The sequence below is a fragment of the Oncorhynchus mykiss genome, chromosome 7 (assembly GCF_057628025.1).
Source record: "Oncorhynchus mykiss isolate SJ-2025 chromosome 7, ASM5762802v1, whole genome shotgun sequence".
Classification (NCBI taxonomy): domain Eukaryota; kingdom Metazoa; phylum Chordata; class Actinopteri; order Salmoniformes; family Salmonidae; genus Oncorhynchus; species Oncorhynchus mykiss.
In genome coordinates this window covers 69,311,443-69,332,500 of record NC_143028.1, presented here as the reverse complement: position 1 = coordinate 69,332,500, position 21,058 = coordinate 69,311,443, and the positions used below count along the sequence as shown (strand labels likewise).

At 44.9% G+C, this 21,058-nt stretch overlaps 2 protein-coding genes across 4 annotated transcripts in view; one reads left to right on the top strand and one right to left on the bottom strand.

Moving 5' to 3' along the window:
* LOC110528483 (disks large-associated protein 4) overlaps positions 1–21,058 on the top strand; it is a 209,842-nt gene that overhangs the window by 111,403 nt on the left and 77,381 nt on the right. The gene's annotated exons all lie outside the window — the stretch shown is intronic.
* Positions 3,101–9,120, bottom strand: LOC149982656 (GTPase IMAP family member 7-like). The gene is made up of 3 exons (XM_090242231.1): positions 9,014–9,120; positions 8,519–8,898; positions 3,101–3,235 (listed from the first exon to the last, which is right to left on the bottom strand). Exons 1-3 carry the CDS (start codon positions 9,093–9,095, stop codon positions 3,101–3,103), a joined length of 597 nt encoding a protein of 198 aa, XP_090098357.1. The 5' UTR covers positions 9,096–9,120.

Here is a 21,058-nt window from a genome sequence, read left to right as displayed (position 1 = left end):
AAGCTCTCTTGAAATAGAGTGAGTTCCAATCTGGGATTCAAGTACACTACCCTGTTGACTTCACTCTCTTCAATCTGATTGGACTGGATTGGGTAAGGAAGTGTCATAACAATAGGGTATTCCATCCTGTTGCTCTCACCTCTCCATCTATCCACCTCAAATCCACAAGGGGAAGTCAACAAGGTTAGAGGGTAAGGATTTAAGTTTTCAGAGTGGAACTCAGACCATGCTTTCTACTTGTTCAGAGTGGACCTCAGCCCTGCCATCTACTTGTTGTCACAGATGAGAGGTAAACACATTTCATGGCTAAATCACCACTTGTTGAAGCATCCCTTTTAAGCTGTTAGTTCATTCTCTCTGTTGCGGCTTATAACTTGCGATATATCTGAGATTCAGAATAGGAGCTATAGACAGTATTAGGTAAACACACTTTTGTATACCTATACACTGAGTGTACAAAACATTAGGAACACCTGCTTTTTCCATGACATAGACTGACCAGGTGAAAGCTATGATCCCGTATTGATGTCACTTGTTAAATCAACTTTAATCAGTGTAGATGAAGGGGAGGAGACAGGTTAAATAATTAATAAGCCTTGAGACAATTGACACATGGATTGTGAATGTGTGCCGCTCAGAGGGTGAATGGCCAACCAAAAATATTTAAATGCCTTTGACTGGGGGTAGTAGGTGCCAGGCTCACTGGTTTGTGTCAAGAACTGCAATGCTGCTGTGTTTTTCACACTCAACAGTTTCCGGTGTGTTTCAAGAATGGTCCATCACCCAAAGGACATCCAGCCAACATGACACAACCGTGAGAAGCATTGGAGTCAACATGGGCCAGCATTCGATGGGCCAGAGTCCATGCCCCGATGAATTGAGGCTATTCTGAGGGCAAAAGGGGGTGCAACGCAATATTAGGAAGGTGTTCCTAATGTTTTGTACAGTCAGTGTATATGCCATAGCATGAGGCAAATAACTGCCCAGCACCAATTTATTTATATTATACTAATTTAAAATGATCGTTAGTTCCATTGCTGTAAATGGCTCTACCTTCCCTTAACAGACCCAAATTAAATCCATTCCACACAGCCACGATAAATACTTATAATTCCGTGTTCACATCTTAGCTTTTAAATTAACAATTTTTTGAGGGCACAGAAGTTCCCTATTCGTCCCCACTGTTGCTGGTGAAGCCATGCTTCTGTCTTTCAGTGTGTGTGTGTATGTGGGTGTGTGCGTGTGCGTCTGCCTCATGGTCTTCAGAGATTGGCTGAATTGAATTGGCCATCCCTCAGAACAGAGGAGTGGTACATGAATAGCTGTGAAAATAGTCCAGAGCCCAGTACTGAGGTATACAGCGTATACAGCGTAGTGTAATTAGGACACGGTTAGCACAAGCTACTGCTGCCTCACACACAAGACTGCCCACAGACACACACATACACATATTTAGTTAAATAAACAATCTCAGGGACACACACATAGTCTACATATTGTATCTTCTTTCATCTTCTCTCTTTCTCTTGTCATTGATTTTTCTTTTGCCCTCCAGCTCTCTATTTTTCCTCCTTCTCTCCTGTTCTCTCATCATATCCCTACGTCCATCTCTCCCTTTCTCTCTCATCATATCCCTTCATCCATCTCTCCTGTTCTCTCTCATCATATCCCTACGTCCATCTCTCCCTTTCTCTCTCATCATATCCCTTCATCCATCTCTCCCGTTCTCTCTCAGCATATCCCTTCGTCCATCTCTCCCGTTCTCTCTCATCATATCCCTTCGTCCATCTCTCCCTTTCTCTCTCATCATATCCCTTCGTCCATCTCTCCCGTTCTCTCTCATCATATCCCTTCGTCCATCTCTCCCTTTCTCTCTCATCATATCCCTTCGTCCATCTCTCCCGTTCTCTCTCATCATATCCCTTCGTCCATCTCTCCCTTTCTCTCTCATCATATCCCTTCGTCCATCTCTCCCGTTCTCTCTCATCATATCCCTTCGTCCATCTCTCCCTTTCTCTCTCATCATATCCCTTCATCCATCTCTCCCTTTCTCTCTCATCATATCCCTTCGTCCATCTCTCCCTTTCTCTCTCATCATATCCCTTCGTCCATCTCTCCCGTTCTCCTCTTTCATTTTACAACAGATCTTCTAATTCAGCATTTAGCTTTAGATCTTTTAGTTTTTTACCAGTGTCAGCACACCTCTCGTTTGCACCTCTCTCTGTATTATCCTTCAAATGTACATAGAATTTTCAGGTGTATCTATCAAATGTTATTTGTATACTGCTTTGTAAGTTTAGCATTCCAAATTGGGAAATTATTGATGTTGGAAGTTGGTATGGAAACATGTGGCTGCCAATATTCATTCATGTTGAAAAGCGAATTGGATAGTGACTAATCAATAACACCGGTTTTGACATATATATCCGTCCATAATTGGAGATGCATATTGTGTAGTATTGTGTCTCCTGTGGGGCTTTATTGCTCCTGATGGCCCAGTCACACTTCACTTTATAAAAATGACCTTGCAATGACCAATCCTAAAGCGTTTCTGAGCTAAAACGTTTGGGATCCACCTGATACTAAAGGAGGCTCCAACACCAACTGGATCCTTGAAGAAAATAAATATTTCCCAACAAGGCTTATATCCGGCAGCTTACATCTGAGAGACTCTTGGTGGCTTTTACTCTTGGAGTTTATCACCTCTAACAGCAAAACAACCAAATGGCCATTGTGTACAAAGATTTCACAATAAGATAAAACAATAGTGATGCATTTTTACACCTGTTATTGTATTAAAACACCACGTTGATTTTAATGGATTACACATTTTAAAACTGTATATTATGATTCTCTCTGTGTAGAAGTTTCCCTTTAGTACAGATCTGGGATCAGCTTAACCATTACATATCTTAACCTCATCCAGTAGGTAGTAAAAACACACAAATGCAAAAACAGACCTTAGAAAAGTGTCTAGGGGCAAATCCATCCCACTCCATATGAATGCAAGGAGATAGTTATGTTTGTATTGGATAATATCACCCCCTAATGGTTAGAAGGGCACATTGTTTCTATGTTTGTGAATGGAAATGTGGCGAGGTCAGGGATTGGACACCATGCCAAACTCTCCCTTCCCATTGGACCACGAGCAGATGGCAGCTCCCCTGTGCACGAGGCAGGGAGAATTCTCCTCCCATAAGCCGGTAGCAGGGCATGCACACACAAAAGCAGACATCTTGACACAGATATACACACAGACAGACACATTGACACAGATATACACACAGACAGGCACATTGACACAGATATACACACAGACAGACACATTGACACAGATATACACACAGACAGACACATTGACACAGATATACACACAGACAGGCACATTGACACAGATATACACACAGACAGACACATTGACACAGATATACACACAGACAGACACATTGACACAGATATACACACAGACAGACACATTGACACAGATATACACACAGACAGACACATTGACACAGATATACACACAGACAGACATCTTGACACAGATATACACACAGACAGACATCTTGACACAGATATACACACAGACAGACATCTTGACACAGATATACACACAGACAGACACATTGACACAGATATACACACAGACAGACACATTGACAGAGGTAAAAACACAAAACATCCAGATACAAATACAGACAGGACAGACACACAGACTCAAATACAAAAAACAAGCCGACAGACAAACGGACACGCACGCACACACAGTTCAATTGGTCCTCCAGGCCTGCCTTTGATGCAGCTAACTGCATAATGATGCTTTCTGCTCACCCCTCCTTTATCTCTCTATCTATTCTCCTCTTGAATCACCTCTTCTTTCTCTGTTAAAGAGATGTCATGGCTATAATGGTAGCAGGAGTTATGCAGTATCTATACCATTGTGCTGGTTATAGATAGCTTATAATAGTCATATTTTTGTGGACCGGGGTACTAAATGTTTGAAGAAATAGTGGGATTGTAAGTCGCATTGGATAACAGCGTCTGATAAATGAGTAAAATGTCAATGTAATAATCCGAGTGTTATTTCCTACCACAAGTTTCTTCATAATGAAAAGTCCATCAGACCATATTGACCTCGCTGCTCTATCAATCATCGCAGTGAGAAGCAGCTAGACCCAACTCAATACTTTAAATAGAGAAATAGCTGAATCAATTCTCTCCTACCACTGCATGTACTTCCATATTTTCAACTGCATGGACTCACTCACTCATTCAATTATATTATATCATTTATTACAGTAACAGACAGAACTGCATGCAGAAAATCAAATTAGAGTAGGCTAGCTACCTAACCCAGGTCTATTCCAAACACAGGGCTAAATCAGAGTAGGCTAGCTACCTAACCCAGGTCAATTCCAAACACAGGGCTAAATCAGAGTAGGCTAGCTACCTAACCCAGGTCAATTCCAAACACAGGGCTAAATCAGAGTAGGCTAGCTACCTAACCCAGGTCTATTCCAAACATAGGGCTAAATCAGAGTAGGCTAGCTACCTAACCCAGGTCTATTCCAAACACAGGGCTAAATCATAGTAGACTAGCTACCTAACCCGGGTCTATTCCAAACACAGGGCTAAATCAGAGTAGACTAGCTACCTAACCCGGGTCTATTCCAAACACAGGGCTAAATCAGAGTAGACTAGCTACCTAACCCAGGTCTATTCCAAACACAGGGCTAAATCAGAGTAGGCTAGCTACCTAACCCAGGTCTATTCCAAACACAGGGCTAAATCAGAGTAGGCTAGCTACCTAACCCAGGTCTATTCCAAACACAGGGCTAAATCAGAGTAGGCTAGCTACCTAACCCAGGTCTATTCCAAACACAGGGCTAAATCAGAGTAGGCTAGCTACCTAACCCAGGTCTATTCCAAACATAGGGCTAAATCAGAGTAGGCTAGCTACCTAACCCAGGTCTATTCCAAACACAGGGCTAAATCATAGTAGACTAGCTACCTAACCCGGGTCTATTCCAAACACAGGGCTAAATCAGAGTAGACTAGCTACCTAACCCAGGTCTATTCCAAACACAGGGCTAAATCAGAGTAGACTAGCTACCTAACCCGGGTCTATTCCAAACACAGGGCTAAATCAGAGTAGACTAGCTACCTAACCCAGGTCTATTCCAAACACAGGGCTAAATCAGAGTAGGCTAGCTACCTAACCCAGGTCTATTCCAAACACAGGGCTAAATCAGAGTAGGATAGCTACCCAAACAAGGTATAGTACAAACACAGGGCTAAATCAGAGTAGACTAGCTACCTAACCCAGGTCTATTCCAAACACAGGGCTAAATCAGAGTAGACTAGCTACCTAACCCGGGTCTATTCCAAACACAGGGCTAAATCAGAGTAGACTAGCTACCTAACACAGGTCTATTCCAAACACAGGGCTAAATCAGAGTAGGCTAGCTACCTAACCCAGGTCTATTCCAAACACAGGGCTAAATCAGAGTAGGATAGCTACCCAAACAAGGTATAGTACAAACACAGGGCTAAATCAGAGTAGGCTAGCTAGGCTGATGACTCTGTAAGTGAGGCTGGGTGAGACCTAAGCATAATTATAAGGCATCTTTCTAATCACGTATAGCATATTGACTCTATTAAATCTTCACAAATGTGTGTGTATCTTCACTGACAGTCTGTACCTTGCCACTATTTTGGCCTAATGCTTGTCACAGGCGACAACAGCAATTATCATTCAGGAGGCTACACTAAGCCAAGCCGCGTGGCAGGATGTGATATGAGACAGTCAGCTAAATGCACTGTGAATTGATTGTGAGGAGTTGACCCTCTAGGCTATCAATCGGTGTAGAGATTGTATTTAGAGTTCTCTGTGACATTAAATGAGCATGTGTAGGATGCACGTTAATAGCGGTAGGATAGAAGTGGCAGTTGGTTGTGTGGGGAGAGATGCGCTAAGCTAATCGTCGGTTGTGTCGTAATGAATGATAGTTAGGCTACTCTCTGGGAGCTGGGTTATCAAGCGTGTGTATGCATTCTTCCTGTGTGTGTGTACGCCAGTGTGTGCATTCTCGCTGCACCATCAGCATCATTAATCTCATTTGCCTATAAGTAAATCACACTCCATTTTCATGGGGCTGTGAATTAATGGAGATATAATCCGTGAGGTATTTGTTTGTCTGTTGCTATCATTTGCAGTCAGCCTAATAGTACTGAGCTTCATGCATCTATTCTATTTTATTCTTCCCTTTTTAATGAGTGTTCAAGGTTGTTAGCATGTGATTGGAGAGTAACACGGTTTATAACATATGTCCTCTATTCCTAGATTACGGTCTAATAATGAGTGTTCAAGGTTGTTAGCATGTGATTGGAGAGTAACACGGTTTATAACATATGTCCTCTATTCCTAGATTACGGTCTAATAAGCTTTTTGTGCAGCAGCAGCTGAGCTTGTATTTCTTTTGTCCTCGGTCAGAATCCCCTCAACTTGTATTCGGGGGTCAGAACTACGGACCGTATGTATTCTAACTATCAACTTGATACTGCATGATGTTTTTATATCACGCTATTAAGACCATATCAAATCAAAAAACAATATCCTGACACCTGAAGTTTTTGAGAGTGCGTATAGAAACTCATACAACGGGTGGGTCTAATCCTGAATGTTGATTGGTTAAAAGCGCATTCCAGACGGTGTCAATTTTTTTTATTGACCCTTTCACTAAATATACTAATCAGCCACGTTCTGCATAAAGAAAACAGTGATAAATCAGACACAACATGCAGTGTTTTAGATACTCATAGTTGACCCCATAACCATGTAAAAAAAAAAACGAATGAAAAAAAAAAACTTGTACAGTTGAAGTCGGAAGTTTACATACACTTAGGTTGGAATCATTAAAACTTGTTTTTCAACCACTCCACAAATTTGTTGTTAACAAACTATAGTTTTGGCAAGTCGGTTAGGTCATCTACTTTGTGCATGACACAAGTCATTGTTCCAACAATTGATTACAGACAGATTATTTCACTTATAATTCACTGTATCACAATTCCAGTGGGTCAGAAGTTTCTATACACTAAGTTGACTGTGCCTTTAAACAGCTTGGAAAATTCAAGAAAATTATGTCATGGCTTTAGAAGCTTCTGATAGGCCAATTGACATCATTTGAGTCAATTGGAGGTTTACCTGTGGAGGTATTTCAAGGCCTACCTTCAAACTCAGTGCCTCTTTGCTAGAACTGTTTGGCCATAATGACCATCGTTATGTTTGGAGGAAAAAGGGGGAGGCTTGCAAGCCGAAGAACACCATCCCAACCGTGAAGCACGAGGTGGCAGCATCATGTTGTGGGGGTGCTTTGCTGCAGGAGGGACTGGTGCACTTCACAAAATAGATGGCATCATGAGGTAAGAAAATTATGTGGATATGTTGAAGCAACATCTCAAGACATCAGTCAAGAAGTTAAAACTTGGTCGCAAATGGGTCTTCCAAATGGACAATGACCCCAAGCATACTTCCAAAGTTGTGGCTTAAGGACAACAAAGTCAAGGTATTGGAGTGGCCATCACAAAGCCCTGACCTCAATCCTATAGAACATTTGTGGGCAGAACTGAAAAAGCTTGTGCAATCAAAGAGGCCCACAAACCTGACTCAGTTACCCCAGCTCTGTCAGGAGGAATGGGACAAAATTCACCCAACTTATTGTGGGAAGCTTGTGGAAGGCTACCCGAAACGTTTGACCCAAGTTAAACAATTTAATGGCAATGCTACCAAATACTAATTGAGTGTATGTAAACGTCTGACCCATTGGGAATGCGATGAAAGAAATAAAAGCTGAAATGAATCATTCTCTCTACTATTATTCTGACATTTCACATTCTTAAAATAAAGTGGTGATCCTAAATGACCTAATCCTTTACTAGGATAAAACTTCAGGAATTGTGAAAACTGAGTTTAAATGTACTTGGCTAAGGTGTATGTAAACTTCCGACTTCAACTGTATATGGGTTTCATTCCTTTGACTCTGCTGTTCCATTTTCAATTGTAAAGTAGCAGAACTCCCTGTGATAAAAAGACATACACCCCAGTGGAGGAGGATGGCTCATAATACTGGCTGGAACGGAGCCAATGGAATGGCATCAAAACACATAGAAACCATTTGTTTGTTGTATTTGATATCCTTCCACCAATTTCTCTCCAGACATTAACATGAGCCTGTCCTCCCCAATTAAGGTGCCACCAACCCCCCATTTAACATTTTACTGCAGTGGGCTAAATCAGGGTCACACAGTGTTTCTTGCTCGAAAAAAAATCCACTTTGCAACAAAAGTATACACCCCACGCACATGGCTATGGTCTTTAAAAAAAGACACATGTACCATGTAAGATATAGAGTTGAAATATATTCAATTTTGAGTTTGCATCCCAATATTACACTGTAAATACATCACAGAAAACTGAAATACAACAAAACCATTTCACATAGAAACACTGGTGTACCACGGTGTACATTGAGGCATCTTCCCCAAAGTTCTCCTGGATCCACTTCACAGTGTTCCTTTCCTCCTCTGTGAACCTCCCCAGCCTGATCACCAACAGGAACACATGGGGTCCTGGAACTGACATGTAGATGCAACTTTCTAGTTCCCTTTTCATTTGATCTACACTCATTGTTGGGTCAAAGAGTCCTGGCGTGTCAATCACATCGATCTTCCACCCATCCACCTCTTCACTCCCTTTCTCACACTTTGTAATGACAGAATCAGCGTTGGGCTCCACTTTAAACACCTCTCTCCCCAGGATAGTGTTTCCTGTTGCACTCTTCCCCACTCCAGTCTTACCCACCAGAACAATCCTCAGATCAGTGGGCTGCCCTGAATCTGTGGAAACAGACGAAAAAGTGGGGGATGCTTGAGTTGATCATAAAAGCAAGCTTCTAGATAAGATAGAGAAAAACATGTGTTCTGTGTGCATGTGAAGTATATGGATGCGTACCTTGACATTGACCAGTAAAGATTTGCAGACACAGTGTTACCAGCAATAGAATCATCAGAGTCCTTTCTCTTCCTTGTGTCATCTCAACAGCTGCAGTGACCAACCAAAATCACAGAAACAGACAATTATGTCATTCGTAAGGTTGCAAAGTTCTGGTAAATTGTCCCAAACACCCAGGTTTTCCAGAAATCCCGGTTGTAAGATTCCTGGGTTCAGGAAGGAAAAAAAGGGAAATTCCATTATCCTACAACCAGGATTTCTGGTAAACCAAGGAATTTTGGGAAAATTACTGGAATTTTGCAACCCTAGTCATTACCAACAAAACCAGTCCACACTTCTACAGAGACTCATCGGATAATGTATGGCCGCGTTCACAGATGGTTAAACCAATTATAATTTATTCTTAGCTGAATGATATAACGATCTAAACAATAGGCTTACTCTGCTTCACAACACCTGCCATCACATGGTTGGAGAGTTATTTATCCAATAGAGCCCAGAGAGTGTTCTTCAATGGAAGCTTCTCTAACATTAAAAATGTACAGTGCATTGGGCCGTTGCTCTTCTCTATTTTTACAAATGATTTGCCACTGGTCTTACACGAAGCTAGAATGACTATGTATGCCGATGATTCCACATTCTACATGTCAGCACCCAAAGCCAGTGGACTCACTGACATTCTAAATAAGGAGTTACAGTCAGTATCAGAATGGGTGATTAATAATGAACTGGTCTTTAATACATCTAAACCTAAAAGCATTGTATTTGGTCCAGAACATTCTCTAAGACCTGAACCTCAACTTGAGTTGTGTATAAAGGTTGTGACCATTGATCAAGTTGAGGAAGCTAAACTCCTGGGTATAACATTGGATGGTCAATTATCATGGTCAAGTCATATTGACAAAGTTGTTATGAGGATGGGGAGGGGTATATCTGTTATAAACATCAACTGTACTATTTGTTCAGGCTATATAAACGCAGCATGTAAAGTGTTTGTCCCATGTTTCATGAGCTGAAATAAAAGATCCCAGATTTTTTCCAGACGCACATGAGCTTATTTCTGTAAACATTTTTGCACAAATTTGTTTACATCCCTGTTAGTAAGCATTTCTCCATTGCCAAGATAATCCATCGTGTGGCATATCAAGAAGCTGATTAAACAGCATGATCATTACATTACAGGTGCACCTTGTGCTGGGGACAATAACAGGTCACTCTAAAATGTGCAGTTTTGTCACAGAACACAATGCCACAGATGTCTCTAGTTGAGAGAGTATGGAATTAGCATTCTGACTGCAAGATTGTCCACCAGAGCTGTTGCCAGAGAATTTAATGATACATTAAAGCAGCCTCCAACGTCGTTTTATGGAATTTGGCAGCATTTTCTTGAAAGAATGAAATAAAACAACATAATTCATGATGGTTTCTATTTGATTTTAGTCCGTTTTGGAGTGAAAGATAGTTTCAGTATAGTTTTAGTTTTTCATACAGGTTTGTTAATTATTCTATTTCAGTGTACTAAATTGTTTTTTCATTATTAGTTTTTGTTTTAGTTTCAGTTTAGTATTATAACCTTGCTATGGAGGAGGGAGGTCAGTGACCTAACATCAATGGTTTTAGATGTATACGCCATTTGGACTGGAAGCTATTGAAACTGTGATCTGTGTGTGAATTAATAACCACAGTTGTAATATAATAAACATTTGTAGAAAATCAAAGGTGGATAATTTAGAAAAAATGTATGGTGTACATTTGATGAGAGATGTTAAAGAAACTATAACGCTTGTATGTAGATCTGTAGCTCATATGGATAGGAAGGTATTGAAAGTTAGACCTATCACAATAAGTATGCCTGTAAAATCAGGGAAGTGGTGAACTGGAATTCTAACGAATGTAGCTGTCACACCCTGACCATAGTAAGCTGTTTATTCTCTGTGTTTGTTGGGGCGTGATAGTGACTAGGGTGGGTCATCTAGGTTTTTTGTATGTCTATGTTGGCCTGATATGGTTCCCAATCAGAGACAGCTGTTTATCGTTGTCTCGGATTGGGGATAATATTTAGGTAGCCATTTCCTCATTTGTGTTTGTGGGATCTTGTCTACATTGAGTTGCCTGAGTGCATAACAGTAGCTTCACGTTTAGTTTGTTCTTTTTTCTTTTGTTTTGTTTTGTTTGGTGAGTTTCTCTTTATTAAAATATTTGGAACTCTATGCACGCTGTGCCTTGGTCTATTCATTACGACGAACGTGACAGTAGCATGGATGACGGGGTCAGTGACTTCACATTATCTGGTTTTACATCTCCATTTCATCTAGATATGGAGCACCCTTAGTAGTTAGTGGTAACTAATACAAATATTTGGCCCTTCAGCGACTGGAGGCCCTATGCAGTGTGTGTCATCTTCATATTTGGTGAACCCTCCTGAATGGGAATTGCAATAACCTTTATTGCACTTTTACGAAGGTCCCTAAACCACCTGAGTGCCAGAAAAGCATGTAGACTACTTTCCGGCTTTGTTAAAACTTCTTAGGGCTGCAATCCCGTAAACAGGTTTGATATGACAACAGCCAGTGAAAGTGTAGGGCGCCAAATTCAAAACAACAGAAATCTCATAATTAAAATTCCTCAGACATACATGCATCTTATACCGTTTTTAAGGTAATCTTGATGTTAATCCCACCACAGTGTCCGATTCAAAAAGGCTTTACAGCGAAAGCACCACAAACGATAATGTTAGGTCACCACCAAGCCAAAGAAAAACTCAGCCATTCTTCCAGTCAAAGAGAGTCACAAAAAGCACAAATAGAGATAAAATGAATCACTAACCTTTGATGATCTTCATCAGATGACTCTCATAGGACTTCATGTTACACAATACATGTATGTTTTGTTTGATAAAGTTAATATTTATATAAAAAAAATCAGAGTTTACATTGCCGTGTTACGTTCACTAGTTCCAAAAACATCCGGTGATATTGCAGAGAGCCACATCATTACAGAAATACTCATTATAAATGTCGATGAAAATTCAAGTGTTAGACATGGAAATATAGATATACCTCTTCTTAATGCAACCGCTGTGTCAGATTTCAAAAAAACAATACGGAAAAAGCAAACCATGCAATAATCTGAGACGGTGCTCAGAAAACAAATAAAATGTTCCGCCATGTTGGAGTCAACAGAAATCAGAAATTACATTATAAATATTCCCCTACCTTTGATGATCTTCATCAGAATGCACTCCCAGGAATCGCAGTTCCACAATAAATGCTTGATTTGTTCGATAATGTCCATTATATTTATCCTGTTACGGTGTGTGAATGAGGACCCAAAAGCGAATTAACGTAAACAGAGCTTCTTCTGACCGGTGTGGAGGAAGAGAGGTGGCCCTGGACCGACTGAACACCGTGCGCAGATCGTGATATTCCTCCGGCACCCCTGTCAAATCACCAGGCTCCTCCTGTGAAGAAGAGACAGAGGAAACAGGAGGGATAGCAGACATTAAACATTTCACATGACAAGAGACGTTCCAGGAGAGGATAGAATTACTAGACCAATTAATGGTCGGATTCTTCTGTTACGGTGCGTGAATGAGGACCCAAAAGCGAATTAACGTAAACAGAGCTTCTTTAATGACAAAACATAGGTAGGCTCAGATGGACCGGCAGATTCCGACAGGACAGGACAAGGTTGCAGCAAACATGACGATAGTCTGGTTCAGGCATGAATAACACAAACAAGAATCCGACAAAGACAGAAACAGGAACAGAGAGAGATATAGAGACCTAATCAGAGGGAAAAAGGGAACAGGTGGGAAAAGGGGTGAACGAGGTAGTTAGAGGAGACAAGGAACAGCTGGGGGAAGGAGGGTAAGAAAAGGTAACCTAATACGACCAGCAGAGGGAGACAGGGTGAAGAGAAAGAACAGGAACAAGACACAACATGACAATACATGACAGTACCCCCCCACTCACCGAGCGCCTCCTGGCGCACTCGAGGAGGAAACCTGGCGGCAACGGAGGAAATCCTCGATCAGCGCACGGTCCAGCACGTCCCGAGAGGGAACCCAACTCCTCTCCTCAGGACCGTACCCCTCCCAATCTACTAGGTACTGATGACCACGGCCCCGAGGACGCATGTCCAAAATCCTACGGACCCTGTAGATGGGTGCGCCCTCGACAAGGATGGGGGGGGGGGGGAAGACGAGCGGGGGCGCGAAGAACGGGCTTGATACAGGAGACATGGAAGACCGGGTGGACGCGACGAAGATATCGCGGAAGAAGAAGTCGAACTGCGACAGGATTAATGATCTGAGAAATACGGAACGGACCAATGAACCGCGGGGTCAACTTGCGAGAAGCGGTCTTAAGGGGAAGGTTCTGAGTGGAGAGCCAAACTCTCTGACCGCGACAATATCTAGGACTCTTAGTTCTACGCTTATTAGCAGCTCTCACAGTCTGCGCCCTATAACGGCAAAGTGCAGACCTGACCCTCTTCCAGGTGCGCTCGCAACGTTGGACAAAAGCCTGAGCGGAGGGGACGCTGGACTCGGCGAACTGAGATGAGAACAGCGGAGGCTGGTACCCGAGGCTACTCTGAAAAGGAGATAGCCCGGTCGCAGACGAAGGAAGCGAGTTGTGGGCGTATTCTGCCCAGGGGAGCTGTTCTGACCAAGACGCAGGGTTGCGAAAAGAAAGACTGCGTAAGATGCGACCAATAGTCTGATTGGCCCGTTCTGCTTGACCGTTAGACTGGGGGTGAAAGCCGGAAGAGAGACTGACGGAAGCCCCAATCAAACGGCAAAACTCCCTCCAAAATTGAGACGTGAATTGCGGACCTCTGTCCGAAACGACGTCTGACGGAAGGCCATGAATTCTGAAAACATTCTCGATGATGATTTGTGCCGTCTCTTTAGCAGAAGGAAGCTTAGCAAGGGGAATAAAATGAGCCGCCTTAGAGAACCTGTCGACAACCGTAAGAATAACAGTCTTCCCCGCTGACGAAGGCAGTCCGGTGACAAAATCTAAGGCGATGTGAGACCACGGTCGAGAGGGAATGGGAAGCGGCCTGAGACGGCCGGCAGGAGGGGAGTTACCGGACTTAGTCTGCGCGCAGACCGAACAAGCAGCCACGAAGCGACGCGTGTCATGCTCCCGGGTGGGCCACCAAAAACGCTGGCGAATGGAAGCAAGCGTACCCCGAACGCCAGGGTGGCCGGCTAACTTGGCAGAGTGAGCCCACTGAAGAACGGCCAGACGAGTAGGAACGGGAACGAAAAGAAGGTTCCTAGGACAAGCGCGCGGCGACGGAGTTTGAGTGAGTGCTTGCTTTACCTGCCTCTCAATTCCCCAGACAGTCAACCCGACAACACGCCCCTCAGGGAGAATCCCCTCGGGGTCAGTGGAGGCTACTGAAGAACTGAAGAGACGAGATAAAGCATCAGGCTTGGTGTTCTTAGAGCCCGGACGATAAGAAATCACGAACTCGAAACGAGCGAAAAACAGCGCCCAGCGCGCCTGACGCGCATTAAGTCGTTTGGCAGAACGGATGTACTCAAGGTTCCTATGGTCAGTCCAAACGACAAAAGGAACGGTCGCCCCCTCCAACCACTGTCGCCATTCGCCTAGGGCTAAGCGGATGGCGAGCAGTTCGCGGTTTCCCACATCATAGTTACGTTCCGACGGCGACAGGCGATGAGAAAAATACACGCAAGGGTGGACCTTGTCGTCAGAGAGGGAGCGCTGAGAAAGAATGGCTCCCACGCCCACCTCTGACGCGTCAACCTCGACAACGAACTGTCTAGTGACGTCAGGTGTAACAAGGATAGGTGCGGATGTAAAACGATTCTTGAGGAGATCAAAAGCTCCCTGGGCGGAAACGGACCACTTAAAGCACGTCTTGACAGAAGTAAGGGCTGTGAGAGGAGCTGCCACCTGACCGAAATTACGGATGAAACGACGATAGAAGTTCGCGAAGCCGAGAAAGCGCTGCAGCTCGACGCGTGACTTAGGGACGGGCCAATCAATGACAGCTTGGACCTTAGCGGGATCCATCTTAATGCCTTCAGCGGAAATAACAGAACCGAGAAATGTGACGGAGGAGGCATGAAAAGAGCACTTCTCAGCCTTCACAAAAAGACAATTCTCTAAAAGGCGCTGGAGGACACGTCGGACGTGCTGAACATGAATCTGGAGTGACGGTGAAAAAATCAGGATATCGTCAAGGTAAACGAAAACAAAGATGTTCAGCATGTCTCTCAGGACATCATTGACTAATGCCTGAAAGACAGCTGGAGCGTTAGCGAGGCCGAAAGGAAGAACCCGGTATTCAAAGTGCCCTAACGGAGTGTTAAACGCCGTCTTCCACTCGTCCCCCTCCCTGATGCGCACGAGATGGTAAGCGTTACGAAGGTCCAACTTAGTGAAAAACCTGGCTCCCTGCAGGATCTCGAAGGCTGAAGACATAAGAGGAAGCGGATAACGATTCTTCACTGTTATGTCATTCAGCCCTCGATAATCTATGCAGGGGCGCAGGGACCCGTCCTTCTTCTTAACAAAAAAAAACCCCGCTCCGGCGGGAGAGGAGGAGGGGACTATGGTACCGGCGGCAAGAGCTACAGACAAATAATCTTTGAGAGCCTTACGTTCGGGAGCCGACAGAGAGTATAGTCTACCCCGGGGGGGAGTGGTTCCCGGAAGGAGATCAATACTACAATCATACGACCGGTGTGGAGGAAGAGAGGTGGCCCTGGACCGACTGAACACCGTGCGCAGATCGTGATATTCCTCCGGCACCCCTGTCAAATCACCAGGCTCCTCCTGTGAAGAAGAGACAGAGGAAACAGGAGGGATAGCAGACATTAAACATTTCACATGACAAGAGACGTTCCAGGAGAGGATAGAATTACTAGACCAATTAATGGTCGGATTCTTCTGTTACGGTGCGTGAATGAGGACCCAAAAGCGAATTAACGTAAACAGAGCTTCTTTAATGACAAAACATAGGTAGGCTCAGATGGACCGGCAGATTCCGACAGGACAGGACAAGGTTGCAGCAAACATGACGATAGTCTGGTTCAGGCATGAATAACACAAACAAGAATCCGACAAAGACAGAAACAGGAACAGAGAGAGATATAGAGACCTAATCAGAGGGAAAAAGGGAACAGGTGGGAAAAGGGGTGAACGAGGTAGTTAGAGGAGACAAGGAACAGCTGGGGGAAGGAGGGTAAGAAAAGGTAACCTAATACGACCAGCAGAGGGAGACAGGGTGAAGAGAAAGAACAGGAACAAGACACAACATGACAATACATGACAGTACCCCCCCACTCACCGAGCGCCTCCTGGCGCACTCGAGGAGGAAACCTGGCGGCAACGGAGGAAATCCTCGATCAGCGCACGGTCCAGCACGTCCCGAGAGGGAACCCAACTCCTCTCCTCAGGACCGTACCCCTCCCAATCTACTAGGTACTGATGACCACGGCCCCGAGGACGCATGTCCAAAATCCTACGGACCCTGTAGATGGGTGCGCCCTCGACAAGGATGGGGGGGGGGGGGAAGACGAGCGGGGGCGCGAAGAACGGGCTTGATACAGGAGACATGGAAGACCGGGTGGACGCGACGAAGATATCGCGGAAGAAGAAGTCGAACTGCGACAGGATTAATGATCTGAGAAATACGGAACGGACCAATGAACCGCGGGGTCAACTTGCGAGAAGCGGTCTTAAGGGGAAGGTTCTGAGTGGAGAGCCAAACTCTCTGACCGCGACAATATCTAGGACTCTTAGTTCTACGCTTATTAGCAGCTCTCACAGTCTGCGCCCTATAACGGCAAAGTGCAGACCTGACCCTCTTCCAGGTGCGCTCGCAACGTTGGACAAAAGCCTGAGCGGAGGGGACGCTGGACTCGGCGAACTGAGATGAGAACAGCGGAGGCTGGTACCCGAGGCTACTCTGAAAAGGAGATAGCCCGGTCGCAGACGAAGGAAGCGAGTTGTGGGCGTATTCTGCCCAGGGGAGCTGTTCTGACCAAGACGCAGGGTTGCGAAAAGAAAGACTGCGTAAGATGCGACCAATAGTCTGATTGGCCCGTTCTGCTTGACCGTTAGACTGGGGGTGAAAGCCGGAAGAGAGACTGACGGAAGCCCCAATCAAACGGCAAAACTCCCTCCAAAATTGAGACGTGAATTGCGGACCTCTGTCCGAAACGACGTCTGACGGAAGGCCATGAATTCTGAAAACATTCTCGATGATGATTTGTGCCGTCTCTTTAGCAGAAGGAAGCTTAGCAAGGGGAATAAAATGAGCCGCCTTAGAGAACCTGTCGACAACCGTAAGAATAACAGTCTTCCCCGCTGACGAAGGCAGTCCGGTGACAAAATCTAAGGCGATGTGAGACCACGGTCGAGAGGGAATGGGAAGCGGCCTGAGACGGCCGGCAGGAGGGGAGTTACCGGACTTAGTCTGCGCGCAGACCGAACAAGCAGCCACGAAGCGACGCGTGTCATGCTCCCGGGTGGGCCACCAAAAACGCTGGCGAATGGAAGCAAGCGTACCCCGAACGCCAGGGTGGCCGGCTAACTTGGCAGAGTGAGCCCACTGAAGAACGGCCAGACGAGTAGGAACGGGAACGAAAAGAAGGTTCCTAGGACAAGCGCGCGGCGACGGAGTTTGAGTGAGTGCTTGCTTTACCTGCCTCTCAATTCCCCAGACAGTCAACCCGACAACACGCCCCTCAGGGAGAATCCCCTCGGGGTCAGTGGAGGCTACTGAAGAACTGAAGAGACGAGATAAAGCATCAGGCTTGGTGTTCTTAGAGCCCGGACGATAAGAAATCACGAACTCGAAACGAGCGAAAAACAGCGCCCAGCGCGCCTGACGCGCATTAAGTCGTTTGGCAGAACGGATGTACTCAAGGTTCCTATGGTCAGTCCAAACGACAAAAGGAACGGTCGCCCCCTCCAACCACTGTCGCCATTCGCCTAGGGCTAAGCGGATGGCGAGCAGTTCGCGGTTTCCCACATCATAGTTACGTTCCGACGGCGACAGGCGATGAGAAAAATACACGCAAGGGTGGACCTTGTCGTCAGAGAGGGAGCGCTGAGAAAGAATGGCTCCCACGCCCACCTCTGACGCGTCAACCTCGACAACGAACTGTCTAGTGACGTCAGGTGTAACAAGGATAGGTGCGGATGTAAAACGATTCTTGAGGAGATCAAAAGCTCCCTGGGCGGAAACGGACCACTTAAAGCACGTCTTGACAGAAGTAAGGGCTGTGAGAGGAGCTGCCACCTGACCGAAATTACGGATGAAACGACGATAGAAGTTCGCGAAGCCGAGAAAGCGCTGCAGCTCGACGCGTGACTTAGGGACGGGCCAATCAATGACAGCTTGGACCTTAGCGGGATCCATCTTAATGCCTTCAGCGGAAATAACAGAACCGAGAAATGTGACGGAGGAGGCATGAAAAGAGCACTTCTCAGCCTTCACAAAAAGACAATTCTCTAAAAGGCGCTGGAGGACACGTCGGACGTGCTGAACATGAATCTGGAGTGACGGTGAAAAAATCAGGATATCGTCAAGGTAAACGAAAACAAAGATGTTCAGCATGTCTCTCAGGACATCATTGACTAATGCCTGAAAGACAGCTGGAGCGTTAGCGAGGCCGAAAGGAAGAACCCGGTATTCAAAGTGCCCTAACGGAGTGTTAAACGCCGTCTTCCACTCGTCCCCCTCCCTGATGCGCACGAGATGGTAAGCGTTACGAAGGTCCAACTTAGTGAAAAACCTGGCTCCCTGCAGGATCTCGAAGGCTGAAGACATAAGAGGAAGCGGATAACGATTCTTCACTGTTATGTCATTCAGCCCTCGATAATCTATGCAGGGGCGCAGGGACCCGTCCTTCTTCTTAACAAAAAAAAACCCCGCTCCGGCGGGAGAGGAGGAGGGGACTATGGTACCGGCGGCAAGAGCTACAGACAAATAATCTTTGAGAGCCTTACGTTCGGGAGCCGACAGAGAGTATAGTCTACCCCGGGGGGGAGTGGTTCCCGGAAGGAGATCAATACTACAATCATACGACCGGTGTGGAGGAAGAGAGGTGGCCCTGGACCGACTGAACACCGTGCGCAGATCGTGATATTCCTCCGGCACCCCTGTCAAATCACCAGGCTCCTCCTGTGAAGAAGAGACAGAGGAAACAGGAGGGATAGCAGACATTAAACATTTCACATGACAAGAGACGTTCCAGGAGAGGATAGAATTACTAGACCAATTAATGGTCGGATTCTTCTGTTACGGTGCGTGAATGAGGACCCAAAAGCGAATTAACGTAAACAGAGCTTCTTTAATGACAAAACATAGGTAGGCTCAGATGGACCGGCAGATTCCGACAGGACAGGACAAGGTTGCAGCAAACATGACGATAGTCTGGTTCAGGCATGAATAACACAAACAAGAATCCGACAAAGACAGAAACAGGAACAGAGAGAGATATAGAGACCTAATCAGAGGGAAAAAGGGAACAGGTGGGAAAAGGGGTGAACGAGGTAGTTAGAGGAGACAAGGAACAGCTGGGGGAAGGAGGGTAAGAAAAGGTAACCTAATACGACCAGCAGAGGGAGACAGGGTGAAGAGAAAGAACAGGAACAAGACACAACATGACAATACATGACATATCCAAGTAGCTACTTTTGTTAGGGCGTTAGGTACACATATAAAAACGCTCGTGCAGGTCAGGCATAACTTCAGACAAAAACTTCAAAAAGTTATATTACAAGTCTTAGAAACATTTCAAACTAAGTACAGAATCTATCTTTAAGACGTTTTTATCATAAATCTTCAATAAAGTTCCAACTGGAGAATTCCTTTGTGTGTAGAGGAGCAATGGAACGCAGGTCGATATCATGTGAAATGCACGTGACCAGGAAATGGCTCTCTGCCAGTAACCTGACTCATTCCCCTCTCATTCAGCCCCACAACACAGTAGAAGCCTCATTCAACTTTCTAAAGACGGTTGACATCTAGTGGAAGCCCTAGGGAGTGCAACGTCATCCAATTCATTTCCTGGCATATAAGTTTCATTTTCCCTGTAACTAGTATGTTCTAGCCAATCAGAAAGTGTTTTAGGCAAAAACCCAATCCAGTGCAGAGATAAATTCTGATATATTATTATCAAGTACTCTGTAGCCTTATGCCAACAACCATAAAACGAGTGAAAATATGTGTCAGATAGAATCTGTATACAGAGAGTCTGTCAGTGCCATACGGTAGCAACAACATAGTGAAAGCCTTTTATGCATAGTTATAGTATCCAACAACAGGTTGTATAGTATATGATTCTATTGAGCCTCTGCTTATGTTGTGCTGTCTATAAGGCAGCAACGTGGGTGGTAGCAAAGCAATGTTAGAGAGTATTAGGAAGGGTGCTCTTTGGATGAAAAGGTCTTGGCAATAAGGAAAACACCTGTACTTTCCAAGGCACTGATATCTGGTACTTGATAAGAGCACAGATTTGTATACATTTGTATGGGTGTATGGCTCGGTTTAGGCCATAATCTCTCTCCTCCTCCTGCACCCTTCGCCTCACAGTTTTTGAGAGTGCTTATATATCAAATGTATTTATAAAGCCCTTCTTACATCAGCTGATGTCACAAAGTGCTGTACAGAAACCCAGCCTAAAACCCCAAACAGCAAGCAATGCAGGTGTAGAAGCATATATCATGCTAAGGTCATATCAAGTTAAAAACAATACCCTGACACATGAAGTTTTTGAAAGTGTGTAAAGAAACGGAGGTAACCTGGCGGTTAGAGAGGCGAGCCGGCAACCAGAGGCTGGGTTGCCAGTTCGAGACACGGGTCCGATGGGAAAATTCTGGCGGGAAGTGAGCTGGCAACCGGAGGTTTGCAGGTATTAAATCCTAGATGCTGTTGTGCCCTTGAGCAAGGCACTTAACTCCCCGGGCACCCCCGCACCTCTCCAAAGCCTGTATGTGTATTTATTTGTGTCTTTCAGAGGGATTGGGTTAACAGAGGAAATAACATTTT